Source organism: Ctenocephalides felis, unplaced genomic scaffold (assembly GCF_003426905.1).
Source record: "Ctenocephalides felis isolate EL2017-DRISC unplaced genomic scaffold, ASM342690v1 CF-g0.4_SCAFFOLD_01492, whole genome shotgun sequence".
NCBI classification, from domain to species: domain Eukaryota; kingdom Metazoa; phylum Arthropoda; class Insecta; order Siphonaptera; family Pulicidae; genus Ctenocephalides; species Ctenocephalides felis.
The window spans coordinates 21883741-21906629 of record NW_020537646.1 but is presented as its reverse complement, the minus strand read 5'-3'; the positions used below and the strand labels follow the sequence as shown (position 1 = coordinate 21906629).

Below are 22889 nucleotides of genomic sequence, written 5' to 3'. Positions count from 1 at the left end.
TTTTAACTTGTTCGAAGAAATTGTCATTTTAGTAATGTAATTTCATAAATTTAATGAGTAAAAGTTTTCATCTTTGGAAATATGCATATTTAACATTTAACAAAATTAACTGAAATTTGTATTAAGAGTTCAACGAATGGAATATTAAGATTTAGTTATTGATCCACACTACACTCAATTTTTTGCACAAATTTTATTTTATAAGTTTTGAAACAGTAATGTCCCATCTTCAGTGTAAATTCTTACGCTGGGACATATCCATGGAATATGCCTAACTCATTTTCGTAATATCATGATTGCACTAGGGAGGAAAAACAATAATTAAATTAATAAATGTGAATTTTTTTATATTCAAAAAAACTTAACAAAAACCACAGTGGTTCGACAAATAATGGCAATTTCAATATATTTAAATGGGTTAAAACTGCTTCGAGATACGAGTGTGGTACGAAACGAAATTAAACTGGTTTGTCGTGATGCCACTGTTAATACAAAAATATATCAGTGAATGATATTTTACTTGATTTGAATCAATTGGTATTATGCCTCCGCTTCCTGTTACAAATAATATTCATTGAAGACTGTTTTATGCTGACGCCATACTAGGAATATCAAAAATAATGTCTTTCCAAACCATTTGTTCTCATAAATCTTATATGGAAGCAACGCATTATATTATGAGTACCTGACGAATGAGACTAAAAAAAATCAATTACAAAATCGGAAAATTAGACGATTGGATCAGGGCACGTTCAAGCCGATTGTACAAGGAATGGCGATCGAAACCAAGACAAAAGAGAGTGATGTTTCTTTTGAATAGAACTTTTTTGTGTGGAATATTTTTGAATTTGTGCATATTTAATGATACCGATATAGAACACTATAAATAGAGTGATTTTTGGTGTATTTAAAACTCTAAGAAAAATGCATTTCTCAGTTGTAACTAGATTTGGAGATGCTCAACTAAAGGTTTTGTGGCCAAGAATAATTTCAAACAAATAATAAATCAGTGATTTGACCAACCTGTGAATAACTTGTGAATTGTATGTTGTTTGCCTTTAGCAATATTTTGAACATTTTCACATGATGTTAATAGAAAGACAACATTCTCATCCAAGATTTCTTTATTAAATAGCATTAATTAATTAGTTTTATCTTTATACATCATCTTTTTACCTAGTTTTGATAGTTTATTATTATAAATATTATTATTATTTAATATTAATATGCTTATGATTAATCATTTAATATTTATCTAAAATTATCTATATTCAGAGAACACTTTGAATTAGATTAATGAATACTTATTAGCGCAATATAAAATATATAATAAAATATCCAGTCTTTACTTCACATGACATGTTTAAATAAAATACAATACTTCAATAATTCGAATTAAAATGAAACAAAAATTATTCAATATTTAGTGCAAATTATTTACTTATACGTGCAAACAAGTTTTTAAAAATAACCACAGCATATTTTGCTGCATATACATTTCATAACAAACGATAAAAATTGGAAATTTAACATCTATGTTTGAAATTGAAAACAGCTGAGAAATTATTTTCACATAAAAGTTCTTGATTTGGAAGAAAAAATATTTGTTTTGATATATTTTGCTCTTTTTCATAGTATAGTTCATTTCCATTCAAATTTCATTAATTTGACAAAATAAATTCGCATTGATTAACCAGTGGCGAATAGCAAAATCAGTCAACAATTTAATTCAACTAATGTTTTATATGAATTTTATTTTAAAATGTGTATTTTCAAAAACTACACATCATATACTTTTTAATCACAGAATGGATAGACCAATATATCTATACTCGTTCTTCATATGTTCATAGAATAAATGGCTGCATTAACTTGCATGTAAGAAACTTTTGCCAGCACATTATCGATTTTGTGATAATTCAATTTTAAACGCAGTGAATATATTTCATATGAACAAACAGAACATTTATACTTTTACACCAAATATTTTTCTTCTTTAAAATTTCTCTAAAAAGATTATTTTATATTTTTCAAGTCTTAATACATCAGTTTTCAGTCATGATTAATAGTAAGACACTTAAAAACATACATATATACATTTAGAATATTATGCATATTTAAACAAAGTGTAACGACAAAAATAAATATTTGTACTAAGAGAAGTTCATTAAGATAAATGATTATGATTACACTTTCTATGGCACAAAAATTAATTTCGTTTCGGCCGTAATTTCGTTGCAATCGAAATATAATTATTTTTGCTGGTGAAAATTTGGTGATAATTTAAATTAGAAGGCATAATTACTATCTTCCATATTTAGAAGTATCACCTATGCCATGTACATGAATTTATCATTAATATAGCTTCACTGGTATATGTTTTATTAAAATTTTGGTAACTATAATTATTCATTTTACAATAAAACTTGAATATAAGAATATTAATTGATTGTTTATTCAAAATTTGGCGCGCGTAGTATTTTATATACTTTTATACTTATGGCGAGTTAATGAAAGCCCCTTTCTCTTATTTAAATAAATCCCAATAAAAAAAACTTTCTTCAAAACAATTTCTTATTCTTATATACTGTAATGTTTATTTCTGGTAAAGTTTTAATATCTTTCAATCGAGTCCCTAGGTTGGGAAATAACATTTAAATTCCTAAAAGATTCTTTATACATTTTATTTGAATTCTTTTTTGAACATCATTTGAAGATCATAAAAGATTGTTTGATTTATATTAAATCAATTTTTTATAAAATTTGGCATTTCATTTGCTTTTAATTAACAACACATTCATAAATTTTGCTAATACATTATAAATTTATATTATGCCGAAAAAAACCTTGTACCAAATTTAGTTCAAAATCAAATCCTTTATGAAATTCACTATTATTTTCACTTAAATTCGAATGTGAAATTTTAATTATCTTGCTGCACTAAATAAAATAATAAAATATTTTAAATCAAATGAGATAATATATTGCTATTAGTCTTATAAATAAATAAATAGTTCGTTGTTTGATTTGATATATATATATATATATATATATATATATATATATATAGTGCACTTCTCATTTACATTATTTACATGATTCATTTCAACTTTATAGTTGCAGTATCTTAGCATGTCCTTAATATCGATCCCATTAGGGAAACTGGAATCCTCTTTAAGTGATTATAAATATAAGATTCCAGCTATACAGCATACGCTATCGTTAATTTATATGCACACACACTATATGTTTATGTATGCAACATAAACTGTGTTCCAATAGGCGGCCGTTATACCAATGACAATCAGATCATATGTATAACAACATCAATATGAAGATTTTTGTAAATACATACGCTTGCTGTAACATATCTTATTTCAAAAGATTTATGGGATATTGGGAACTACAAGTGTGTCAGCATGTGTGATGAATCATGCTTTGACAATCAATCATCTACATCATCATCAATATAATACAATAGGAGTAAACATTCTCTTCATTTGTTGGATAATTACATAATTTTTATCTTACTTTTAATGCCATTCAATCAGAATCTTCTATGCCGTCATTGACAAGACCAGCAACTTCTGCTGGGCTCAATAAACCAGATCTACGACCATATTCTATGAGCGCTAAATGGCAAAATACATACTGGTCTGGCATTTGTATAGAATGCGCACGTTGAGCTCTTATCCGTTCGACTGTTCCTCGAACGTCCACAGTTCCAACATCTTCTAGTCTCGATAAGCATATATCCAATGTGCAAAATGTTCCTAAAATTTACCACAAAAGTACATACCACCAATGCTTTAAGTATTATTCTTATTAACAATTGATAACTGATATTAGAAATTTTTTAACATTTAACTATTTGGTTTTGCATATTTACTTAATAAATCGTCAACAACGCTAATAAACATTTGTATGTGTGTGTATCGATTCATTCTTAAAATTCAAACCCCATTGCACATTTAAAAAAAGTCTAATATAAATTATTAAAAAATGTGCACGGTCAAATTATAAAGCTCAATTGATTGTAAGGTCGCTTTACGCTGCTACTGTGTTGCATTATATGCAAATGAATTATCTTTTTTTTTAATTTACCTGTTCTGCCAATACCAGCACTGCAATGCACAACAATTGGTGGAGCAACAGCAAGTCCTTTAACATTTTCCAGCATGTCACGCTGTCTCATTCGCACACCTTCTAGGAAATCTAGCATGGCTGCAGCACTGTCTGGTACACCATAATCTGGCCAAGCTGTAAATTGCCAATGCGATACTGGTCTTTGTTCACCTGTCTAAATGTAAGAATTACTAATTTATATTTAATCTAATCTACTTTCTATTAGTCTATTAAGACAAAATAACTTACCCTTGTATCTATTAGCATAAGTTCTGTGACTGTATAACCACGTTTCTCCTCAGTGATTTGTTCAGCAGTGACTGCATAGATCCCATGCTGTTGAGTTTCACCACAAGTTGTTGGCCAATACTGATGACATTTTGTGCGTCCTCTTTCTGCCACTCTAGTTGTCATTACTATGACCAAACATTGCTGTTCCCATACCATGCGCCAAAAATCGCAAACGGTTTTGGGCAAAGGTCCTGAAATAATGAAACTTCTATAAAATTATATTTTTGGAATTAAGTGGTTTTTTGGAATGGTACACAAGAGACATAACAAGAACCAATTGTTTAGGATATTGCGTTCGCCAAATAGTTTTTATAGTCTAACGTCTAAGTACTATATACAATACTAGCAAACCCGACGAACTCCGTTTCGCCACCAGATGGTTTCGTGAGAAAGATGAAGATGAAAGAAATTTTTTGATTGCTTTATATTTGAAAAGGAAAAATTTGATTTTATTATACAACAGTAATGATTTTATTTCGATTACAAAATTAAGTGTTTTTTAGTTGAACTTCTCTAAGTAAGTGAAAGTGAATCCGCAAATTATCCGTTTCATTGAAGTGCTCTTTGGTCAACCACATTTTTTGTTTTTTGGTCTGACGTTAACACAAATAAAGCGGATGGTTTTCTAACTCGTGAACAGGCAACGTATAACTGCCCATGTGAAAAACAATGATTTTCTAAATAATCTATTTGAAATTTATCCCGCAAACACTAAGCGATTGGTCTTGCAATTTGTTATTGCGAACGCAAGGCGAACTGGAAATTGCAATCGTTTGAAGTCAAACGGAAGACCAGTCGGAATCATTGTATGTCACCAAATCGCCAGCATTTTTTGATTGAATGGTGAAATTTAGTGCGTGTACATCATTATTCTTTGCGGCCAGAAGTGCTCGTTGACTTAACCAACCATAATTCTGATAATTCTCACTAATGTCATTACTTGAATTTTTAATTACGGTGCGTGAAGTTCCAGCAGCTTGCATTAAGGCACGATGCCATACACAACTAATTTTTTTAGCTATAAACCTTGCGGAGCCCGAGACCTTTCCAACGAATGCAAAATTGTCGAAATCGTATTTCGTCAGGAAGGAAAACCCGACTTATTTTTATATATATAGAAGACTAGCAAACCGGGCGAACTCCGTTTCACCACCAGATGGTTTCATTTTAGGTAACATTTTGTTTGGTGATTAAAAGATGAAGAAAAAAATTGCCTGCTGTTGAAATTGAATAAAAATTTGCACAATACACGTGATTGATTTGATGGTTTCCAATTGAAATCTAAGGAAACGAATAGCTTTTTTTTTACTTCTTTGCACAATTTCACAGTGAACACAATGCCGGTTTGTCATATGAAATTAACTGAGCAGAGAGCAAGAACAGTGAGTAGCTGTCAAACAAATGAGTAGCAGCCAAACAAAAATATTAGTTTGTAGTACATGCTAAGTATCAGAGATGACGCTGTATGTGAAAAAAGAAAAAGTGTTTCCGCTTTTCTGTTGAAATCTTTCTTCAATTTTCTTTGTTATAAACCTCACGGAGCCTGAGAAACTTTCCAACGAATGCAAAATCGTCGAAATCGGTTCGTGCGTTCTGGAGTTATTTCGTCAGGAAGGAAAACCCGACTTATTTTATATAATAGATAATTATAGGCAAAATTAATGAACAACCCTGCTGTAAAAAATACCTTGTGTGGATATGTAAGCATTTCTCTGTTTGTACCCGTCGACGAAATTAGCGTTATATAGTCTCCAGTGGCAGTGGTTTCCATCTATATTATTGGAAGTATTCAATGCTACTCGTGAATGATCATAGCAAAGAACATCAGTATATCTATTTTTGGCAACATTTGTTTTTGACCTTGCATGTGCGAAACTACCATCAGGAGGCCTAGCCCTAATTTCTGCATATTCTTGTACCAAGCCTGAAATATAAATCATAAATTGTAAGAATAAAATATTTACGCGACTTTTATCAAGTTTCTTTTTATTGCACTATTCTGGTAATGTTAGCGTAAACAATTAAGCATTGCAAATGTGTGTATTTCTGTTATGTGAAGAAAGAAACAGTTTATTTCATATAATAATCAACGTGCTGATCGAAAAATCGAATAATTTAAGCTTTATTAATTCTAACAAGGTTTTTTTCAGTGTTATAATAATTTCACCATTATTCAAGCCAGTCGATTCTACCAACCTTGCCTACCCCGCTCGCGGATGGACTGCGCTAATTGAGACAGTGTCATCGCGTCGACGTCTGTGACACAAACTCCTGGTGCAAGAGAATCATCGTCCGAGAATCCAGAGCTGGCTGAACTGGAGATAGCGTTATCCTCGTCATCCTGCACATGACCATCATCTTCGAGCGCAACCAAAGCTCCGGCAGCAGCGCCATCGACGTGCGCTACACGCTGCTGGTCCAAAACTCGGTGCTCGTCTGATGGATCCAGCCCGTTCTCCGTCACGTGCTTTCGGGAAACAAACGTCAATAAGTAATTTGTATATAATACAGTGGTGCCCGACTTAGAAGTCTATTAGACGCCAAAGGAGCAGCTTGTTTGCCTCGACATACGTGCAAATTTTGAGATACGAGCTTTGAGTGAGTAAGAGTTTTCTCGAAAAATGACAAAAATATGAAAAATTTCGTCAGTTGTAATAATAATTTTTCTATCATAGAAATATTTTGTCTGTTTTATGATAGTGCATTATTTATAGTTAGTAATTTCAATTAAATATTAATATTAATTGTGTAGTAAGGTTTTATCCACGCGAATATACGAGCATTATTTTAGCTTTTGAAATTATAAATATACATTGATAATGATTGCACAGTTAAATATGTTAAGTTCGCGTCTTTTGATTTTTGTACATTTGCAAAATATTATGTACTTTTTATAACCGAGGATCTAAAGAGGGTCTCAATTAAAGCTTAAAATTATTGAAAAATATGAGGTTTGCGAGGATGTATGAGCTTAACACGCCATAGATATGTACTGTGTTTCAACAGAAGAAGTTGATAAAGGGTCTAACTACAAATAAGGGTCTTATAATAATCAATAAGCAGCTTTCTCAGTTTTAAATGTTTGTGGATAAAAATCAGTCCCAAAAATTTCAACGTGTTAGACATATTGTAACTGATTTTCGTAATATCATGAATGAAAAGAAAAAACAATAATTAAATTAATAAACAGTAAATTTATTTTTAATATTTAAAAAACTTGAACAAAAACTTTAGTGGTGGAACGAATTAATGGTGTTTAATTGTATTAGTATGAGAAAAATTGCTTCGACATATGAGCGTGGAAAAATTAAACTCGTATGTCGGGGTAACACTGTATATTGAATAGTGTTTTATAAATTTCGTTTTTTAAAAAAATGCTTGACAAATACTGATTTCCCTTTAAATATTCGAAACTTTTTGAACGCTAAGTTTATATTTTTAGCTTTAATTTAAAGTATTATTAGTGAATTTCCTTATTTAACTTCAAATAAGAAATATCTTGAACTCCCCGTAGGGCAAGTTATAGTAATCGCAAAAAAAATCGAAAATGAAAATTGTTATAGATCTTTACGTTTCAGAGGTTTCTGAATATTTTGGCATACCTTAGAAAAAATGGATGTATATGTGTATGTGTGTGTGTATTTGTATGCGTGTGTGTGCGCGTATGTGCGGATACAAATTTTCATCGACGATTTCGGGAACACGGATCAACCGATTTGAATAATTCAAACAACATTCGCTTCGTATTGATAAAGAGACTTGCTGATTAGTTTTTCGCGAAGGCAGGTCCAACCGTTCCGAAGATACGGGGCAAAAAGTGCCGAAAACCGGTAACTCAGTTTTCAAGAGAACGGAGGGTCCGATTTGAATAATTCAAAAAACATTTTATTTGTATTGACTAAATGAAGAACTGATCAAATTTTTGGAAAGGCAGGTATAACGATTTTGGAGATATGGAGGAAAAAGTAAAAAAATGAGCCATTTGGCGGTCAAAAATGAACATTAGACATATGCACATCAAATTATCAGATATTTTATAGAGATTTTAACAATAGGTATAAATTTTGTTTACATTCCTATGAGGGTTCCGTACCAATGTTTACGCGTCAGACGGCAACGCGGCGCTTACGCGCTTTGATATTTTGTCTTTATGCAGTTAAAGCAGTACGATTGCTTTGAAAAAAAGTTCAGAATTTCCAAAATATTTCAAAATAAATGATTTAAGATAGAATGATTTAATATGGTTCGAAATTCTGTTAAAAGTTTCAAATCATTGATCAACTTTTATTGATTATTATTTTTATAATTACTCGAATTTTGAACTGCGGTACGGGAAGTTCCAGCAATTTGCCTTAAAGCACGATGCCCTAATTGCGTTAAGACAGAATTCCACCTGCAGCTAGTTATAGGCAGACTACATTTATATATTAGCACAACATTAAATAATCAAATGTAAGTATTGAAAAGGAACTAAATTATGAACTATATTATAATGAAAACTACCTTATTATCAACCGCCAGGAGCACGTCTTCAGCGTATTGTATGGCAACAGCTTCTTCTCTGCGTCGCCGATCTCTTCTAGCGAGGCACTCAGCCAACCAGTCGGCGTGTCTCCTATCCTCTTCAGCGACGGACAACTCGCCCGTGCGTCTAAGCACGTGCTCCGGAAGACCGTGAAGCGCCGCGAGCTGACCAGCCGCCACGGCGTGCACGCGGTCACGCAATTTCTCACGCACAAATAGCCGCAGGACGCGGAAAGGAGCGCGGAACCACAAGGGGGCCGTCACGATTAACACACGTTTCAACCGGGCAGGATAACCACCCTGGAAAGATAAGGATTGTTATCGGGTATTTTATTAAAATCTATAACGAAACTAGTGAGGCGCATGGCATCGTGCCTTAAGGCGAAGTGTTGGAACTTTCCGTACCAAAAATTATTATTAACGATTAACATTTTTGAAAAAAATTTACTTCGAAAAAATAAGATTTTTGAGAAATTATAAATTTGACAAAAAATACTTTTTTTGAAAAATAAAATTTTCTTTACTTTGACATATTTTGGAAATTCTGAACTTTTTTCAAAGCAATCGTACTGCTTTAACTGCATAGAAACGAAATATCGAAGCGCGTAAGCTTCGCGTAAAACACTGTTACGGAACCCATAGGAATGTAAACAAAATTTATACTTATTGTTAAAATCTCTATAAAATATCTGATAATTTGATGTGCATATGTCTAATGATCATTTTTGTCCGCCATATGGCATTTTTTTTACTTTTGTCATTAGATCTCCTAAACCGCTAGACCTGCCTTCTCAGTTAATCAGTTCTTCATCTCGTCAATACAAGTAAAATGTTTTTTGAATTAATAAAATCGGATGCTCCGTTCTCTTAAAAACTGAGTTACCATTTTTGGCACTTTTTGACCCGTATCTTCGGAACGTCTAGACCTGCCTTCGCCAAAAACTAATCAGCACGTCTCCTTATCAATGCTAATCAAATGTTTTTTGAATTATTCAAATCGGTTGATCAGTGTACCCGAAATCGTCGAAAAAAATTTGTATCCGCACACACATACACACACATCCATTTTTTCTAAGGTATGCCAAAATATTCAGAAACCTTTGAAACCTAAAGATAAATAAAAAAAAATATTTTCGATTTTTTTCGATTACTATAACTTGCCCTACGGGAAGTTAAATAATTTGTTTACACAGTCCTACTGCTTTATTTTAGTCGCAAAAATAAGAAAATGAAAATTTTAAGGTCTTCTGAACATTTTGGCATGCCTTAGATAGAATAAATGTATGTGCGTGTCTGTGTAGTATGTATGTATTTATGTTCGGATACAAATTTTCGTTCTCGATTTCGGGAGCACGGATCAACCGATTTGATGATTCTAAAAACATTACTTTATAGATAACAAAGTTAGAAAATATCGCTTTTGTCTTACGACTAAAAAGTACTTGCCCTGACTACATGCTGCATTTTTAAAACAAGCCTGTAATCAGGGCATTATATTTTTACATAAAAGATGAATTTGTTTAATGAGATAAATCTTGCCTATCTCAATAATTTTCAATCTGCATCCATGAGAAGACAAACCGCAGGTCCAGCGGTTTCGAAATATAAAAAATGGCAAATAAGTTTTTACGAGAACGAAGCGGCCAATTTGAATGTTACAAAAAAAAACATTTCACTTGTATTAACAGAATAAAAAATTGATTAAAATATTGTGAAGGCAGGTCTAGTAGTTTCGGAGATCCTGGTTCGTTAGACATCAAATTATCAGAGATTTTAATAATAAATACATTTACATTTCTATAGGTTCCGTATTAAGATTTATAATGTTTAACCGTAAAACTGCAACGCCTATTGAAAAAAAAAACTAAATTTTCAACCAATTTTAAAATTCTCAAAAATTAATTTTTTTCAAAATTTCAAATTTCAAAGCTTTAAACTACGGTACGTGAGTTTCAGCAATTTGCTTTAAGGCACGATGTCATGCACCCGTAGCTTCAATCACGGTTTTGCTAAAGTTACTATCCGACCTAATATGATATTATATTGATATAGAGAAGTGCCCAAAGATTATTCTATCGATTTTCCATTTACTAATTTTACATGTTCAAAATCGGCATTATCTCGACTATCCTATATATTGTAATATCAATAATTTTCAGTCCCATAATGAATTTCAATAATTTTCTAAAAATATGCATCTCAAGCTCATATAATAACTCTAACGATATATATCTTAAGAATTCTCATACTAGATATTTTTTGAATTCCTAGCAGATAAGCGAATAATGTTTTTGTCACATACATATTGTTTTTGTATTATTTATATTGCTGCCTTTTAATTAGTAGCGGTGTGCAATGATCTCGATGAGTAATATTTCCAGTTGAATAAATAAATACAAAAAGATGAAATTTTATTTAATATTTAAAACAGTTGTCAATTTTGTAATATACGAGTGACATTTTTATTGCTATTGCTAAAGAGCGGTTGCCATAATGAAATCTCATGTATAAATATACTAAATATAAAAGATTACCACCAAAATTTCTATGGCGAACGTTATAAAATTTATTTGCTTGAGTCATTATAATGTTTTCAATAATAATATCAAATAAAATTTATGCAATCTAATGCATTTAACTACATAAAAGAATTTTTAAACACTTAAACATTCCGATTTATATAAAACTGTAATAAATTGTAACTGTAAATGAATTGCGTATTAAATCCTTTTCGTTCCATTTGGTTTTTATATAATTCAAGGCATTATAAGTCCGTATTATTGCTGTTGTATATATTTTATGACTGAACAATCTTTTTAAAATACTACTATTTCAAAAACTATATGCATTTCAAAATGTAGAGAATAAAAACATGTTATTAAGGATTGATTTATCTTACGAAGAATTAAGATAAATATGTGATTTAAAAACAATCTTAATTTTACTTAATACAACAAAATCCAACTGTTGAGTGTTATATAAGATTAAGATCACGTCCTTCAAAATTGCTATTTATAAAATGCTTTCAAACATATAGTCCGCGCTCTTGTAGTTATTTATAAAATATCGGTATTCTTCATCTATGTACTAAATTCGCTCAAATAAATAAAAATATATAAATGCATAGAATTAATACAACACTTCTTTTTATGTTATCAAAAATAATTTTGCAATAAAATAATGCTAATTTTGCAAAAGTTGCTAAAACTACTATCATACATATAGAAGATTTCATGCCATAGCCAAATATTGGCATGGGAATAATGTCTATAGTATGAATAAACGACGCAATAAAAAATACCATGTACAAAGTTATTAAATAATTTTCTACTTACTTTATTAAACGCTAATTTAACTTTTGATTGTTATTAAAGTTTATGATCATTTGTCATAACATTTTGCGTTTAGCATTAAATGTAAATGTATTGAATTTATTTATTTAAACACTTATTTATCTTAATTATATTCTATCAATAAAAAATCACAATGGATATTGTTAATATTATTTAATCACAACGATTAAGATATTTGACTAAAATATATAATATTGTTTATAAATAATTATTATTCTACATGCAGAACAATATTTTATGTTAAAACTTTTCAACTCTATCTTGACCGAGATTTTCTCACAAAAACACTCAACAAACAATTGGGAATACTAGATCAGTGGCGTTCACATATAATCATTTCCAAGAACCCTTTTACGTTATCAATAGTTTTATTTTTATTATAACACTAAATTTATAGTATAATATTAACAATTGTTGGCTTGTTACGTTTGACCGAGTTTCGTGACCGAAATGAACTGACAGAACGATTTTATCGACCGCCTAAACATAATTTTCCCCTCGACATCTGCGCATGCTCCCGAAAATTTAAATATATTTAATACACATACTCACAAGAATATATAGTGGTCTTAAGTTTGAAGAATGAATATTAAAATAACAGCAATTAAATTATACAATTCAATGTTTTAGCCATAAAATATTGTAAGTGCAACACAAAGTTGTAAAATTTTTCGCTTAGTTTTTTCGCGGAAAGTTCTAACGTATTATTCAAAAATGAATGGTGTAACGATTGATTAAAATAATTCAAATAATACAAAATACAATTCATTCTTATATAGTAGAAGGTCAATTATTTATAAACACACGTTAAAATATATTTTATTATAAATAAAAGCTGCTCTTTACGGCGTCTATATTCGCCCTTTAAAATAACATTAAGTATGGAAATAAAATTTAATTTGTAATTTAAATAGATGAAAGATATTGACAATTTTTGGAATTGCCCATAATAGCGCAAAAGCAAAATAAACATTCTATCATAAAATTACATAAGTGTGTGAGCAGTTAAAATGTTATTGAAATCACAAAGTCCCTATAATAAATTTCAAAATTTGTATTAATTGCAAGATTTGAGTAATTACTATTTATTCTTCAACATAAAATAGCATAAAATTCTATAACAAAGCTCGTTACTATTTTAGGTTTAGTGTATTTTGATTGTACCTACTCAAGCCAAAATTGCAAAACATTGCAAAGATGTGAATAAACCCCATTAAGACGATCACATTTAATACAATTTTTCGTATAATACTTTAAAACATGTACAACAAAAGACTGAATAAATCGTTTTAAAAATTGAAATGAAAAAGGCATTGAAATCACCGTGAGATCGAAGACAGTGAACCAAAAAATTGTGAAATTACGAATCGCGAAATATTTTTAATGCTTTATTTTTTAAATTGATCCCAGATAAATCCAATGTTTTCAAGAGAGAGATTTCTTTGGTGGTAAAGCAAGTAAATAGAGGCTAATTTTAAATAATTCTAATGAAGTTACATATTTTATTGTAACTTATAAATGTATAATTTATTCCTATTTAAACCAAAATATAGAACATAATACAAAATAATAAATACTTTACAACTTGTAAAACAAAAGACTGAATAAATCGTTTTGAAAATTGTAACGGCATTGAAAGCACCGTCAGATTGAAGATAATGAACCGAAAATTTTGATATTACGAACCGCGAAACATTTTTAATGCTCTATTTTTTAAATTGATCGCAGATAAATCCAATGTTTTCAAGAGAGAGATTTCTTAGGTGGTAAAGCAAGTAAATAGAGGCTAATTTTAAATAATTCTAATGAAGTTACATATTTTAATCTAACTTATAAATGTATAATTTATTCCTATTTAAACCAAAATATAGAACATAATACAAAAAATAAGTAGTGAGCAGCGGCGGATCCAGGGGGTGGGTCATGGGGGTCATGACCCCTCATGAGCTTGTCTTAAAACTTAGATAGAACACTAATTACTTCATAATGATTTTATTTATGTATTTTGTTACCAAACGCATTTTAAAACTTCAATATGTAACTTATTATAGACGGCAGAGTCAAACTCCTAAAATTTAAGGATTTTCTAATCGTATTGCGATTATATGTTCTATACATGATTTAATTATGTGACCCCCCCCCCTGGCGCCAAAGCTGGATCCGCCACTGGTAGTGAGTACGTTATTTTGTCTCGCATAAACAAGCTTTCTCGCTCGACGCGCCTTTTGGTAGAGTTTCAATTAATAATAATAATATTAATAATAGCCATTACAAACCTTTAAAAGCATCAGCATTTTTTGTGAAAGGTCATAATCAAAATTGGCGTACTTGCTGTCGGTCATATCATATACAAAGACGAGTCCGAACTTTTGCGTAGAGGCATCGTCTGTAGCGGCATCAAGTTGATGTACGACACCTGCGAGGGTCGTGCGATGCAGGCAAATTTCCGGGCGGTGTAAACGAGCGGTAAATACTGCAATTGCCGCCCCTTTAGTATCGCGTTCATTCTAAATTTAAAAATAGCAAAATTAGTAATATTGTAACGTATATATAGAAAATTAACCTGCTTTTCTATAAAGAACTAATAGATATTATAATGCAATAGTAATAATTCATAATTAGTTTAATATCTTATTTTTATGGACAATAAATTGAAATTATAGACCAATTTGTTTAACATGAACCAAATTTTGACATGAGTTCATGACAGAAAGGGGTATTAGAGATACTTTATCAGTTTATTAACCACTTCTAAAAGAACGAAAATGAAATATGCAAACTATACATTAGTGGTCTTTGACCAAAAGATATAATAATAAAAAATAGACTGAACAAACTGTCTGAATAAATATTTTATTAGTTTTTATTTGTATATACATTTAAGTTATCTTTATTCAGTATGATATAAATGTTTCGATTTATTTTTATTTTTAAAAAATCATATTTTATAGCCGTCTTTTCCTATTTCGAAGCTGCGTTTAGCGTTGTTAAGGGGGTATTCTAGTGTAGAAATTCAAACAAATCGATTTTTTTTATTTCATATTTTCAAATTTTAACTATCTAAGAATATGGGTACGAGAAAGTTTTTGAATATTTGAATTATTTTCGGAGATTTAGGAGATTTTCAAACAGTTGCCAATTTGTAAAAAAAAAAAATTTTACTCATCGCTAGTTTGGGCCATTGCGACATCATTGTAGATTAATAATTATTATATTAATTGTAGAATAATAATTTTGATCAGCTGAAATCATGTCAAGACTGAGATGCCAATTTTTTGTGACCCCCCACTTCATCAGCTGCCAGTTTCTTAAATTTTCAACTTTTTTTTTTAATTTTTGTATTGTATTTTAATAATATTAATACACAAATGGTAAAAAAATGGATAGTAAAAACATTCATTGCTTTCTTTACGACACTTTAAAATTGACCTAAAATTAATCGCTCTACACTAGAATACCCCCTTAAGAGAGGTATTACTGTTTAGCGCGGTCATTCAGCGGAATTAAAAATAGACTTAAATTAATTAGCACATATGCAGATAACACTATTGTTCTAAATGTCGAATTTATTCACTTACCAATTGCAAATTTAGCTAAATTTAAAAATATTATTAGAAATTTATGAACGTGTGAAACTGATTTTTCGTTGACGAATCGTAAATTGCTAAAAACACAATGAAATTGCAAAACTTTATTGACAAAATCATAAAAATTGCAAAGTGATTAATTTCGAATCATATTGCTGAATATTATACAAGTATATAATATTATTATGAAGGTTTCTTGGTTTTCTAATTCATGTTCATGTTCAATTAATTTCATAATTCATAAAAGTTGTAATTTAAGATTGACAAGAAATTCTTGATTTTAGTTATATTTCTTATTTTATTTTATATTGTAATCTGATATAATTACTCAATGTCTATGTAAACATATTATAATTCATATGTAAGTAAAAAAAATTAAAGAATATATTTTATATTGTAAAACAGTTAAAATATTGTTCGTATTTTTAAATTATATGTCAGAATAGAGAACATGAACATTATTGTTGAATATTAATAAAAATTGCAACATGAAATGTAAGTTAATAATATTGATAACATACCAAAATTGTAAATTTTCCAGTTTGTAATTCTGATTTTAAAGGCTCAGAACTTGGATCCAGGCCATCTAAACCTTCTCTGGCTCTTGTAGCTTCGTGTTGTTCATATAAAGAGACAGCCCGCGAGGTATCAAACTTCCGAGCAAACAAGAACTTGATGGCCGTTGATCGAGCGACTGATTTACCATCACGATTTAAAGATCGTATAAATTCTTGTACCGCCTATGGGATATATAAGTGATTTGTGTTATTATATGTTTATTATTAATTATTGCTGCAACGTTGCATTACTTAGTGCAATTAGATTTAGATTGCTGAAACATTGGTTTACTTAGTCCATTACTTAGTTACAAATTAGATTTTTTTTTCATAATCTCTTACACCGGAATCAGGCACACCTGCCTGACTGAGATATGAAAAATACATATTTTGCTGATAAATAAATTTAATAAATAAATAATAAAAATAATTAACATGTGGTAACTTTAAATGATCGTGAAAACCGTTGAACTTTTTACCGAAATTTCGATATTTGGAAATTTATCATTTCAAAATCTTAAACAGTTTTGATAACTTAAGTAAGTTTAACGTTTTATGGTTTGCTGGGTTGATGTTTAGTAAGTATATAATTTTAAATAAAATAATAATTGTGATATTCTTATACACTGTTACAAAAATCAAATTTTAGTAAAACTATGTTAATTTTTCTACTTTGTGCACTGCTGATAAGAATCAAATGCTTTCTGACCTGACATACACTCAAACAAAAATTCGTAAAAGACGTTACAAGTGATTTTATATATTCTGATAAAATTCGAAAGCAGACTTTTTAATCTCTTTTCCAATATTATTAAATACATGAATCATTAAAAAAACTGTTTTATTTTGAATTATATAATTGTATTAGTTTTAATTTTTGATGATTTTTTGTAACGCTATAATATAATTGATTTTAATTTATATGATAATGATAATTGATTTTTATCTGTATAAATAAAAAGTTATATTTATAATATATTTTTATTTACTACTATTTGTTCTACGTAGTAGTGGGCGTTATATTACGAAAAATATATTTCAACATAGAACAAATATATAAGTTCTTGTTAGTTTATCATTTTAATTTCAAGTTCACAAACTTTTTTTATTCCATTATTTATTTAATTAGTTTATTGTTCCAATCATTAATTGACAGGATTTAATATTGTGATTGTTTAATGTTAATTTCAATTTCACAAGCTTCATTATATTTTAATTTAATTGATTGAATGTTTCAATTATTAATTGCATGGATTTAACCATTGTGTAATAGTTTAGTGCAAACTAACCAAGTGTATTTTTTTCATTCTAGAGATTTCGACGTAAACGTAGACCAAAATGTATATATTCATACTTTTAATTTTTTTATATGCACACCAAATTTATATTCTTCAATAATATTCTTTAATATTTATTTATTTTATATTTACGAAATAATATTTATATAATAATATAATAAGTAAAAATTCATATAATAAAATAATATTATATTGAAGGAAAATGAAATCGAGTCTATTTTGAGCATAATTTTTCATCCATATAATAACTCGTATTAACAAATCGTTTTTATTTACTTATTAGGAAGTAATGACTAATTTGTAATTGGACTGATACAAAACTTTGCTATTAAATTCAAATTATTTATATATAAATAGTAATTATGCACACACACACATTTTATTAAAATTTCAAAAATATTAATGATTATCTGTTAGATTATATATTTATTAAGATACTTTAAAAATGAATAAACAAAACGAAGAAGTGTCACACCTCTGGTTTATAATGTACTCCCTTGAAAATATAAGCATTATATTGCATACTAAATTATAAAAAAATAAATTAGATATCTACATTAATTTTTTTGTGGTTGTAATATATATTAATAATATAAAATAAAAAAGTTATATTTCTTTCACTCACCACCTCTTGTTCAGCATTTAAGGCTGACGCCATTTTCTTTGAATAATCATAAACGTCATTTGCATATGTCATTTTGAACCAAATCTTGACTTGCATACCGTTAAATTCAATTTTAAATATTATACGAAATTAAATGCGAAAAATGGCTTATATGTTTATAAATGATAAATATATTGTTATAAATCTTATTTATCAATTTTTATTTTCGAACATAATTTTAAATTCAAATTTTGTACATTATTTTTAATGTTGGCGACATTGCGAATTGAAAGGAGGTCTACATCAAAATGAAAGCAAAGCTATGGAACTCGATCGTTTCCGTACTTTCGGTCTTTAGTTCGTGGGCAATATGGGTGAGTGCTTCGTGAATAAGAAGTTTATAAATCCTTCGACATCTATTTTAATATATAAATTTATTTAATCATATTTTTATATCTGGAGTGTACTAAGTTTCTGGTGCTTTAAAGTTCACATATTTTTCATTAAATGGTTTTTCTAGAGGAATTACACGTTGTGGTTTTTACATTCATTTTAATGCCGCCACCTTGCTGAATATTATATTTATTTCATGTCGTCGGTTTTTGTACTTGTATTGATCAATGTTTTATCTAAATAGGTATCAGTCGTGATCATTGGCATAAACGACGTGCCACTGGAGGCAAAAGGAAACCTATCCGCAAGAAGAGGAAGTATGAGTTAGGTCGCCCAGCAGCTAATACGAAGGTATTTTGATTTTTTTCACATTATAAAATGTTCATGCATTATGTTATGATGATAAGAATATTTGGTTCAACCGACTTTTGTGCTGAAGACAAAACTTTTCCACAGCGCTCTGATATTTAGCTGCATAAAATTAAGTTTTAGTGACTTTGCTTGAGTATGCATTCATGTTTATTCTATTTTAGTTAGGACCACAACGTATCCACCTTGTTAGGACCCGTGGTGGCAATGTAAAACATCGTGCATTGCGTTTGGACACAGGAAACTTCTCTTGGGGATCTGAATGTAAGTCTATTATTAATGTGCATTTGAAGATCATACATTGTCTTACCATGATGTATGTTCTTGTCAGTAAGTTTCAATTTAGTCAATTCAAAGATTTACTGTCCTTGGAAAAGTAATTTGATTTGTGCTTTAGTCATATTAAGTATCATTACTTATTGTTTTAAATTTCAGGTGCAACTCGTAAAGCTCGTATTATTGATGTTGTATACAATGCATCCAACAATGAATTGGTCCGTACCAAGACTCTTGTAAAGAATGCTATTGTTGTTATTGATGCCACACCTTTCAGACAATGGTATGAAAGTCATTATGTATTACCTTTGGGACGCAAGCGAGGTACTAAGCTCACACCTGAAGAAGAAGCAGTTATGAATAAAAAACGCAGTAAGAAGGTATGTTTGCAGCTATATACAATTCTACACAATTCAATTGATAGATTTTAAATCATTTTACTGTTGCTCTGAATACGTTTTATGAACATTTACATTCTACACATCTAATTCCATGACTCAGTACCTTCTCAAAAAAGCACCTTGTTACAATTTTCATAGTTGCATAGGTTGTCAACGGGAAGAAGATCAATTCATATTATGGGTGAGATGATGGTTTATTAATGGCCATTTTATCTCAATATAATATGAAACATATTTTTTATGCATAAATTTCAATATGTAAATTGGTTTTATTGCATTCTAATGTATTAACATTTACAATTTGTTTCAGGTGGCTAAAAAATATGCAACAAGACAACGTGTTGCTAAAGTTGAGCAAGCTCTGGAAGAACAGTTTGCTACTGGTCGTCTATTAGGTAATTTTCTTCATTACTTTTACAAATTCATCAATCTTTATGATGATAAATTCTAAGCGATGCACAAATTGATAAATTGTTGTTTTAACATTTTATCACTGTGCAGTCCATGATTAGCTTGTCATAGTTACTCTGATTTAAATATTATAAAAAGTATTTACTTTTTTTAGTTAAGTCTACAGCTTTTGTTTAATTTTCAGCTGCTGTTTCCTCTCGTCCTGGACAATGTGGACGTGCAGATGGTTATATCTTAGAAGGAAAAGAATTGGAATTCTACATGAGGAAGATCAAGTCTAAAAAGGCGAAGTGATTATATTAATATAATGTGTAAAAAAAATTGGGATGAATAAAATAATTCCAGACAACTAATTTTTTTGATTAATGTTCTCATTTCAGTAGCTTATTAATTTAGTGCATTTTGTTTGAATTATATTTATTTGAAATTTTATTTTCTCAGTTTATTTATTATTAGTTTATATTTATTTCAGTAACTTTGAATTAAATAATTCAATGAATTAAACTTAATAAAAGTAAATGGAATGCTGTATCAATTCACATCAGTTTACAATATTTCAAATATGTATAAATTTCCTATTCCATCAAATATATTTTCATATATATCATTTATATATTAAAAGCAGCTTCAAGATATAGGGTTTTGTGTTATGTGAAACATATGTTTATTATCATATTATTATATTGTCTAGGTTTATTATATTTGCTAGGGTTTTAATTCATTAAGTCAAGCCTTCTCATAAGTTTATGAAGTCATTTGGCTTTGAACCGTCCGAAGTGATTGTAATGACAAAAATAATACCAATCTAACGAAATGCAGGTAATCTTTTAAACCTGTCATGTTTATTTATCTATGGCTGTACCCTAGTACATTAATTTTGAAACTGGCTGTCACTATTTGTTACGAAAATCTGACACTTCGTCAGCCTAATAAGAATTAACCATGGCTGCTAGTATATTAAATACAATTTTACGAAAGTCTAATAATTTAATAGCTCCAATATCATCCCTTAATTCAAATGGTGTTTTGCAAAATGCCATGTAAGTTCAACATAATTTATTATGTAATTTTGTGGTTATAAAACTTGCAAGATTTTTTAGTCATTTATTACTTTTATTTTTTAAGTATCGCAAGATGTGCAGGAAAGTGGTATCCGGATATCGAGTATTATAAACAGTTTGCTGGACCTGTTCTGTACCCTGATCCAAATGTAGAATACAAAATGATCCCATGGAACAGTAAGATCCAAACAGTTCAAGAATCTGTTTTTAACACATATTAAACTAAGTACTATTTAAGATATCTTTCTGTTCAGGTATTGAACATCCAGTTGAAAAGCAGGTACGTAACTTGCACTTGAATTTTGGGCCACAACATCCAGCTGCCCACGGAGTGTTACGACTAGTTCTAGAACTGGATGGAGAGGTAATTTTATTATAAATTTTTTTATAGTTTATTGAGAATGACATCTGTTTACTTTGTTCACAAACTTTAATCACAATTTGATTATTAATTTTACTTATGTGAATAAGACCAATATTATTATCTGTACTCGTAGGTTATATTAAATATCTTTTCTATAATTTTAGACAGTTGTGAGAGCTGACCCTCATATTGGCCTTCTACATCGTGGAACAGAAAAATTAATTGAATATAAAACATACACACAAGCATTACCATACTTTGATCGGTTGGATTATGTATCCATGATGTGCAACGAACAATGCTATTCTTTAGCTGTGGAAAAATTGCTGAACATTGATATTCCTTTGAGAGCAAAATATATCAGAAGTGAGATATATTGTAATATTTATTAGGTGTATTTTATATTCAAAAAAATATTTTTATAGCATTGTTTGCTGAAATTACAAGAATTTTAAATCATATTATGGCTGTGGGTACACATGCATTGGATGTAGGAGCTTTGACACCCTTTTTCTGGCTTTTTGAGGAAAGAGAAAAAATGATGGAATTCTATGAAAGAGTATCAGGCGCTAGAATGCATGCTGCTTATATTCGTCCTGGTGGTGTGTCACAGGTATTTTTTTCTGCAGTCTTATTACTTTTTACAATAATAATTCTTTATTTTTGAAATAATCTAATAAGCAATCTATATTTAGGAATAAAAATTGTTTTAATAAAGCAATTAAATTTTAATTTCAATGATAATAATCATTTATATAAATATACTAGGATATGCCAATTGGATTGATGGATGATATTTACGAATTTGCTTCAAAGTTTGCTGAGCGTTTAGATGAAGTAGAAGATGTGTTAACTACAAACCGATTATGGGTTCAACGTACTGTTGATATAGGAACCGTTTCTGCTGAAGATGCTCTGAATTATGGTTTCAGGTAATATTATCTGTAATAATTATTTAATTGATCACCATTGCCTTAATATATCAATTAATTTTTTTTTTAGCGGTGTTATGCTTCGTGGATCTGGTATTAAATGGGATTTGCGTAAAGTTCAACCTTATGATGCTTATGATAAGGTTGAGTTCGATGTACCTATTGGTACTAAAGGAGATTGTTACGACAGGTACTGATATTGTGAGAGTTTATAAATAAATGTGTTATATTTATGAAATTTTTCAAAATACAGATACTTGTGTCGTGTTGAGGAAATGAGGCAATCTTTGCGCATCATTGATCAATGCTTAAATCAAATGCCAGAAGGTGAAATTAAAACTGA

General features: G+C 29.5%; 3 protein-coding genes across 3 annotated transcripts in view; 2 read left to right on the top strand and 1 right to left on the bottom strand.

Annotated features, from left to right (window-relative positions):
* LOC113370422 (PDZ and LIM domain protein Zasp-like) overlaps window positions 1-22889 on the bottom strand; it is a 109704-nt gene that overhangs the window by 3520 nt on the left and 83295 nt on the right.
* Window positions 18654-20538, top strand: LOC113370423 (40S ribosomal protein S8). Its single transcript, XM_026611088.1, has 6 exons — window positions 18654-18713; window positions 18977-19083; window positions 19266-19365; window positions 19537-19757; window positions 20089-20173; window positions 20374-20538. Exons 1-6 carry the CDS (start codon window positions 18710-18712, stop codon window positions 20481-20483), a joined length of 627 nt encoding a protein of 208 aa, XP_026466873.1. The 5' UTR covers window positions 18654-18709; the 3' UTR covers window positions 20484-20538.
* Window positions 21059-22889, top strand: part of LOC113370125 (NADH dehydrogenase [ubiquinone] iron-sulfur protein 2, mitochondrial-like) — a 4240-nt gene continuing 2409 nt past the window's right edge. Inside the window, exons 1-8 of the mRNA XM_026610795.1 lie at window positions 21059-21229; window positions 21315-21427; window positions 21505-21614; window positions 21779-21980; window positions 22040-22227; window positions 22383-22546; window positions 22617-22736; window positions 22800-22889. Coding sequence (XP_026466580.1) covers window positions 21132-21229; window positions 21315-21427; window positions 21505-21614; window positions 21779-21980; window positions 22040-22227; window positions 22383-22546; window positions 22617-22736; window positions 22800-22889 — 1085 coding nt within the window. The 5' untranslated portion in view covers window positions 21059-21131. The remainder of the gene's footprint in view (window positions 21230-21314; window positions 21428-21504; window positions 21615-21778; window positions 21981-22039; window positions 22228-22382; window positions 22547-22616; window positions 22737-22799) is intronic.